Source organism: Pinus tabuliformis, chromosome 1_1 (assembly GCF_031772625.1).
Source record: "Pinus tabuliformis cultivar Carrire ecotype Pingquan chromosome 1_1, CPIR1, whole genome shotgun sequence".
Taxonomy (NCBI): Eukaryota; Viridiplantae; Streptophyta; class Pinopsida; order Pinales; family Pinaceae; genus Pinus; species Pinus tabuliformis.
The window spans coordinates 325,775,381-325,783,750 of record NC_142297.1 but is presented as its reverse complement, the minus strand read 5'-3'; the positions used below and the strand labels follow the sequence as shown (position 1 = coordinate 325,783,750).

At 44.1% G+C, this 8,370-nt stretch overlaps 1 protein-coding gene across 1 annotated transcript; it reads left to right on the top strand.

Moving 5' to 3' along the window:
- The first annotated feature begins 1,790 nt into the window (after window positions 1–1,790).
- On the top strand, window positions 1,791–7,641 carry LOC149212884 (uncharacterized). The gene is made up of 4 exons (XM_089388859.1): window positions 1,791–3,284; window positions 3,420–4,743; window positions 4,927–7,068; window positions 7,187–7,641. The coding sequence occupies exons 1-4, from the start codon at window positions 1,791–1,793 to the stop codon at window positions 7,639–7,641; spliced, it is 5,415 nt and encodes a 1,804-aa protein (XP_089244985.1).
- The last annotated feature ends 729 nt before the right edge of the window (window positions 7,642–8,370 follow it).

The following is an 8,370-nucleotide window of genomic DNA, read 5'->3' as shown; positions in this document are numbered from 1 at the left end:
ATTCCATTCATTTTTATTTGCACTTTGAATCTACATGCTTGATCGACCAAACAAAGCCTCATATTGAGTTGTAGAATGCACCTCTAGATATAATCAAATAATTTTAATTTCCAAGATTACTCAATATTCGAGGTTTAAAATATATTTATTCTAAATAAAATTCCATTCTTTTTTATTTGCACTTTGAATCTAGCTATTTTTATTATGCTTCTAAGATGCGAACTAATTGGGGCGCAGAGAAAGCCCGGTCGTACCTGATTTTATGGTAAGTTATATCAGAGATGGCCACTGCAGATGTCTCATTGCTACATGTCCTTTTATCACAGTGATATTGGTCGATATTTATGGGTCTTGGGAAGAATCTGCGTTGCAAAGAGATATGATCAAATGAGCCAGTCCAGAGGTGAGAGACAGAGAGCCGTGTCTGATATTCACGCAGGGAGACAGCGATAAATGCGTTGTGACAGTCACTGTTACCATGACTATACCGGTTTTTGGAAAAATACATGTGTGATTATATTAGTTTAATTTCCATTATTATAAAATGTTTGTAAAATAAGTGAGGGTTAATTGTTAAAATTTCAGTGATTGCAATCAATTGTGTTTGAAGAAATCAAGTAGCAGTAAGGCTCAATATGGATGGTTGTCCAGATAGAATGGCAGTTGCGGATCTAGGGAAGGATCCCTCATTAGTGGTAGACATGGAAGTGGTTTCCTAATGAGGTTATGCGACAGATTGGGATGTTGTCCAGTAATTGACTTCGGGAGGTCCTTGATTCGGGAGTTGAGGAAGGGAACTCGGGAGTCCAACTTGCCAACTACACCTTTCCGAGAGTTATGAGGCAACTTGATGGAGCATCTACTGGTAAGCTTGATTATTTTGTTATTTTCATGTAATGTAATCATTAAGGGGGGATGTTGGAGTTAATTCTTACATTCCATATTTAAGAAGTTGGTTTGTGATGGTTGAGAAATTCTCTCAACCTCTTTATCTAATTTGGGAATAAGTTGGATCTCGGAAACTCTATTTAATAGAGTAATATGTAAATCTTTGTGTGAGTGTCTTTGCACATACACCATTTGTGCATAATATATGATTGAGTTTCTGCAATTGTGTTGTTTTAGCTATTTTTATGAGATCGACCAAACAAAGCCTCATTTTACTGGTTATTTTTGGGCTTTTAATTTTTTACCACTATGTGAAATTTCACGAATCTGGTGTGCTTTTGGGCTTTTAATTTTTTTACCACGAATCTCGTGTGAAATTTCACGAATGGAAATTCTCAACATATTCGAATTTTGAGATGTGTTTCTTCTCACTAATATTCCGAAAATCTAAGTTCTCATCGATGAAACAAAAATATGATTTTCCACAAATTCCTTATCAAAATTGAAAAATGGAAGAAAAGCGTTTCATATTTTATGACTAACAATTTAAAACTTTAATTTGAAGGATTTTTACCTCTTAAAAAATGATATACAGAAAAATCAAAGTATCAAAGAAAACTTAGGACTACGAAAAAAATATTGAATTCACGTGAATATCTCTAAATTCGAACGTGGATTCACGAACCGTACTTTTCATCTTGATTCTTTCAAGATAATATCGATTAAAGCGTTAAATTATTAAAATTTACTAATAGCATCAACTTATTATAAAGCACACCGCCTTATTCATAAACGCACACCACCTTTGACGTAATTTCACACAAGGGTATACTTGTGCTTTTTCCGGGCAACTCGCTGCACAGCGATTTGCAGTTGGGAGCGCTAGAGGTTCGAGTTTCGCAATGGCTGTACGGCAGGGGAGGGGTGAAATCCCCTCCTTTCGGGATGTCACGGCGGGTCAATCCAGCACCAGTCGAGGGAAAGGTCCGCTTCTAGACGAAGTTGATGACACGCCAGTCCTGGGGCACCAGTGGCAAGCACGACTGGTCAATAAATGCCTTCCACGGGCCCAAAAGAAACCCAGGTATGTAATTCTGAATCACAAATTGGAGGATTATCGCTGTTATATGCGTGACCATGCGTTGATTTGTAAATTCATCGGGTATTGGCCTTCTGAACGGGATCTCCTGCGATGGATCCAACAGCGATGGAAACCACGAGGCCACATTGATCTCAAATTAGGTGCAAAGGGGTTCTTTACAGTCATTTTTGCCAATCTACAGGACAAGGCTGCGGTGTTTGAAGAGGGTCCTTATTTTATGAATAATGCAGGATTGTTTATACGGTATTGGGAGGACAGGTATAATCCGGAGGCTGAGCAAATCAAAGCTGCACCGCTCTGGGTTCGTCTCTTTGGGCTCCCAGATGAATTTTGGGATCCAGAAATATTAGAAGGGATTGGAAACTCAATTGGTTCATTTGTTAAGGTGGCTGAGACCACAAAGAGGGGTAAATATACCTCGTACGCAAGAATTTGTGTGTATATGGACATCTCAGCTCCCTTACCAGACTTTATTGAGCTGGAGTATCAGGACGAAATTTGGCAGCAACCTATTGATTATGAGCACATCCCGTTTCGCTGTCGACGTTGTCATGTTTACGGTCACCTTGCTAGGGATTGCCCACAGAGTACTGAACAACCGCTGAATACTAACCTTCAAAGTCATCAACCAATGGCCACAAAGGATACGTCTGATGCTGCACAACCATGTGAAAGGAAAATTGGGGAAGCCTCCGGCTTTCAAGAGGTGCAGCGGAAAAGGAGACCACCTCCTGGGAATCTTAAAGTCCACAACCCGGCCCGAAATACCATCCCTGCAAGTCACAATCAGTATACTATTCTGCAAACAGAGGTCGCCGAAGGAACTCAGGGTAAGGACACCAACCTCATTGGACAGGACCTGGAAAGCAACGTCAGTGCACCGATGGAAATTATCAAGGATGGCAAGAGGAAGAGTCGAAGTCCAAGTCGGGAACCGGAAGGCGATGACAAAGCTCGCGATGATAAGACTATCGCTCCAACTTCGGAGGGGCAGGAAGTTCTAAAGGCAGTGGGTATCGAGGAAGAATCCATTCTCAAAAAGTTGCTTACTGAGTGGAAAAAATTGGATGAACGATTCATCCCAGAGAATGAGAAACAATTATATAAGGAAACCTTTCAACGGTACAAGGAGAAGACGGCTGGTTGTTTAGACTCGCGGCTGATACACGACGCTCAGGAAGGGGATAGTCAAGGTAAGCTCGGTCGGAAGAAAGGGCGACGCACGTTGAATGAATCCATTCAAGCAGTGGGTGAGAATCTGGTAAACTCTGGAAAGGTGATACCTCTGTCTGAGGTATTTGTCCCAAACCCTCGAAAATTTTAAATGATAGTATTAAGCTGGAATATACGGGGACTTAATAGTCGAGGGAAGCAGCGATATTTGAAGGAACGTGTCATGAGAGATAAACCATGTATTCTGGTACTTCAGGAAACGAAAATGGAAAGTCAACAGCTGGCGGAGGTTGTTAAGAAACTGAAACTTGGCTATGAGGTTATGGCTCTAGATGCAATAGCAACAGCAGGGGGATTGGCCGTTTTGTGGAACCCAGAGGAGGTAATTTTCGAACATTGGTATTCTCTTCCAAGAATTCTTTCAGGGGTGTTTCGGTTAGTTGGGATGGGGGAACGTATTCTGTTTACACGGGTTTATAGGCCCCATATTCATCGAGATAGGCAGGTGTTCTTGAGGAACCTCCATACTATGAGGAACCTTCTTCCGCATATTCCTTGGATGATTGGGGGGGATTTCAATCTCATTCGCAATTTATGTGAAAAGAGAGGAGGGGTTAGGAGAGAAGATTCACTTATGGAGGAGTTTAACGATTTGATCAGGGAGTTAAGATTAGTGGACATAAATACCATCAATGGTGTACATACCTGGAATAACCGGCGTGGAGGACAGCACCAAATTGCCTCTCGCCTAGATCACTTCTTATTATCTGAGCCAATTTTAAATAGGGATGTTTTCATTGAAGCTACCATTCTCCCTAGCATCGGCTCAGATCACTGGCCCATTCGTTTGGAGGTAGACATAAAGAATATCAAAGGGAGAAAGCCTTTTCGTTTTGAATCTTTTTGGTTACGGGATCCCCAATTTGTTCAACAAATGGAACTCTGGTGGAGTCAATGCACTAGTCGCGGCAATGGAAGTATGCATACAGTTCAGCTGAAGCTTAAGGAACTCAAGCAGAAAATTAAAGAGTGGAATTGCAAAGAATTTGGCAATATTCACGAGGCTAAGCAGAGGTTGGAAGGTGCCCTGGAGATTTTACAGCAAAGAATAATATTGGAAGGTCGAGATGAAGCTACCAGTCGCGAGGAAGGCTGTCTAATAAGCCAATTAGAGGAACGCCGCAAACAGGAAGAGATTTTATGGCGCCAAAAATATAGGGTCCGATGGTTAAGAGCAGGTGAGAGGAATACAAAATTTTTTCATCAAGCCATGATTCAACATAGGCAGCGGAATAGGATTTTCTCTATCAAGAATGCTGCAGGGGAAAGAGAGGTGGAGCAGGCCGGTATTGAAAAGACGTTAGTGGATTATTTTCGAGGGGTACTCACGGAAACTCAGCGGGATCGCCGGGAGGCTATTAATAATATATGTAGAGACATCCCAAGAACTATTACAACAGACCAGAATATGGCATTAATGCGGGTAGTTACTCTGGAAGAGGTAGAAGAAGTAGTGATGAACATGCCTAAAAATAACGCTCCGGGTCCAGATGGCTATACCATTGAATTCTTTCAGGCAAGTTGGAAATTTATAGGGCCAGACATCCTGGCAGTGGTGGAGGAATCACGAATCCGATAGCAAGTATGGTCAGCTCTAAACTCAACTTTCTTCACTTTGATCCCAAAGACTACGACATCGGACGAGCCACAGGGATTCAGGCCAATAGCCCTATGTAATGTAATTTATAAGATTATATCTACAGTGATAGCGAAAAGGTTGAAACCTCTTCTACCCACCTTGATTGCGCCTGAGCAGACAGGTTTTGTGGAGGGGAGGCAAATTTTGGATGGAATTGTGGTCTCCCAGGAGGTGATACATTCTTTAAAACAGAGGAAGCGACCAGGGATGCTCATGAAGTTGGATTTATTGAAAGCATATGATTGTTTGCATTGGGATTATCTACGGGCAGTCCTAGAAGCTTATGGGTTTGACCATAGATGGATAGTTTGGATCATTAACCTCGTCTCCACTCCGAATTTCTCCATATTGATTAATGGGATACCTTCGGCTCCGTTTAAGGCCACAAGGAGTATCAGACAGGGCGACCCTCTCTCGACTTTTCTATTCATCTTGGCTATGGAAGGATTAAGCAGGAAAATCAAGAAGGAGATCAGGATAGGAGGACTCAAAGGCATTCGCTTATGGGGAGCCGACCTTATCATAACACATCAGCAATTTGTTGATGACTTAATGTTGTTTGGAGAAGCATCGCTCAGAGAGGTAAGGGGCTTTAAGCGAGTCTTAGAGGGTTTTATGTCCGCTTCAGGTATGGCCATCAACAATGATAAATCTTGTACCTTTATTTTCAATACACCTGAAGCTGTTAAGGCCAATTTAACTCGTGTACTTGGCTTCCGGCAGAGTGAATTACCCACCAGGTATTTAGGGATTCAATTAGATATTAATTCAATGTGTATAAAGAATTGGCAAACTCTAGTGGATAGGATTCGAAAACGACTGCAAAATTGGTCGTTTAGACTATTGAATTTCGCCAGTCGGGTTGTCCTTTTAAAATCAATTTTGTTATCCATTCCTATCTACCCATTATCCATTCTGCCTGCTCCTAAGGGAGTTTTCTGTAAATTAAGGGAAATCTTCGGTAAATTTCTTTGGGAGGGGCCCAATCAGCAAAGAAAATGGACATTGGTCTCATGGCAACAAGTAATTAAACGGAAAGAGGAGGGCGGTCTTGGTATCAGGGATTTGGAGTTCGTTAATAAGGTTTTAGGGGCGAAGTTATGGTGGAGATGGGTGAAGGGGGGTATGGATATCTGGAAAAGAATCTGGATTCACAAATACAATATGCCACGTTCAGTAGCAGGCCGCCTCCGGGTAGAAGAAACTCCACGTGGATCGCACATTTGGGAGCTTGCAAGAAATAACAAAACTTCTGTTCGGGACTTCGCATTCTGGGAAGTCCGTGATGGTAATTTAGCGTGCTTCTGGACGGATGCTTGGCAACAACGGGACAAGCTGGAGAGCCATCCAACTATACATGACCTTCAAGTTGGGGCACAGCAGGCTGGACTAGAATATGTTAAGGATTATTGGCGCCCGACAGGGCTGAATGAAGTATGGCGTGCATGGAAGAGACCTCCTGAATGGAATGCGAGAATAAATCTGGAGATTCAACAACTGTATATCAGAGAATTAGATTCGCGAAAAATTAGGATACGTCCAGGCAATGATATCCTTCGCTGGGGGAAAGCACCGCAAGGTATGTTTACAGTGAAAGAGGCTTATTACTGGCTAACAAAGGAGGATGCAATGGCTGACCCAACGCCTTGGCAAAAACTCTGGGAAGCAAAATGGTGGCCAAAGGTTACAATTTTTGCATGGTTGGTGTGCCGAGGTAGGATCTTGACGTGGGATAATCTCCAGAAACGAGGTATGATTGGTCCCTCCTGGTGTTCTTTATGTAACAAGGAATTTGAGACACAGGAGCACTTGTTGAGTCGTTGTTTGTACATCCAAAGCCTGTGGGAGGAAATTCGGAGTCTCTTCGGTTATTTGAATAGGGACCCTGATAGTCTTAGGGGTACCATTTTACAATGGGGAGTGGGGCATTTTCACAGCAAACTTGTCAGGAGGCTATGGAGTCTATCGTTGGGTTTTGTCATTTGGGAGGTGTGGAAGGAACGCAATCGGCGAATTTTCCAGGGACGCAGCTGCTGTGAGGCAGGCATATGGGAGGTGATATGTCGGTCGCTGAAGGAAACCGTCCTCTCTGAATCTTGGGAAGAGGAGGACTGGAAATTAAATGTGGAAGAGCAGCGAATATTAACCAAATTGAACATCGATTTTATGATGTTATACCCAAACACTGATCGGAGTCGTCCACAGCGTATGCAGAGCCCGAATTACTTTCGCCTCCCAGGCGATCATCAAATTAAACTGTCCTTCGACGGTGCGTCAAAGGGTAATCCTGGGGAGGCAGGCTGGGGTGGGATTTTCCGCGACAGCAGAGGGAGGTCGCATTGGGCATATGCGGAATGGGGGGAGGGAGATGTCCAATAACGAGGCGGAGCTCTGGGGGGCTTACCATGGCATTCGCATTGCGGTAAGGAATGGCTATCGCAATCTGGTTATAGAAGGCGATTCCCAAATCGTCATTGACATGCTCCGGAAACTACAGCGGGGAAAAAAATGGGATCACGTCGCCAAGAGCTGGAGGGTTGCTGCCATTATCCAAGATATTGAAGGACAGCTGCGGCAGATTGATTATATAACACTTACCCATGTCCTACGTCGTGGCAATCGGGCGGCAGATTTTCTCGCCAATAGGGCAAGTGGTGAATCGGCTTGGGTGTTGGATGGTAGCTGGAGTCAAATACATGAGGATCCACGCTGGGCTGAGCTGGTAGCCATCATCCACCAGGATAATGATGACGCCATCAGGCGCGACAGGACCATTTAGCACCCTTCACATAATGATCCGGGGACGAAAGGAGCGACATCATAAAGAACGCTGCGGTGGGATCAGGTACGAATCCGCTCAACTTCCCATTTGGCAGAATGATTTAATGCAGACATGCGACGAATTGCCCATCCCAAGGCCGACGGCAGAATGGGTATTGTTGTGGGCATGCGGTGGCATCGGGAGGACACAGTGCTCATCACATCAACACCTTCATCCCGCGACGTGTAATAATGACCAAGTTTGGGCGCTACCTCACAATGACGACGGAAGGTGGTCGACTGGTATAAGGCTCCATGCAACCGGTTTCCTCTTCCATGCTTGTAGAAGAATTGGTTTCTCTCTGTCCCAGCTCTATTTCGTGAGGGAGGTTAGTTTCGGTTTGCCGTCCAGACGAATTGGGCAACTGCTGTCTGTAAGTATGGCTGCAGTCCGCTCTGAGGGTAGACGAACGCGCAGTCAGGGGGTGACTTTGGAGGAGCAGGGGAAACATGCAGCTGACGAAGCTTTGCGTTCTATACATGTAGACATCTCTGAAGAATCGGATGACCAGGCAGGAGATATCGGGGAGAATTCTGGAGCAGAGTTGCGACGGCCGACCTCGGGAGGCAAGGTAGGCAAATGGATGCGGCATTCTAGCTCTGTAGGTGCCGGAGATGAAGATGCTGCGGAGGATGATAGTAGTCCAGCGGATGATGATGATGAGGAGGTTCACGGAAGTCGCGGTCG

Coding starts and splice junctions, on each gene's coding strand:
- LOC149212884 (XM_089388859.1), top strand. CDS start 1,791: ATGGCTGTACGGCAGGGGAGGGGTGAAATCCCCTCCTTTCGGGATGTC. Junction 3,285..3,419: donor AGGTGATACCTCTGTCTGAG/GTATTTGTCCCA, acceptor CTGGTACTTCAG/GAAACGAAAATGGAAAGTCA. Junction 4,744..4,926: donor CATTGAATTCTTTCAGGCAA/GTTGGAAATTTA, acceptor TTATATCTACAG/TGATAGCGAAAAGGTTGAAA.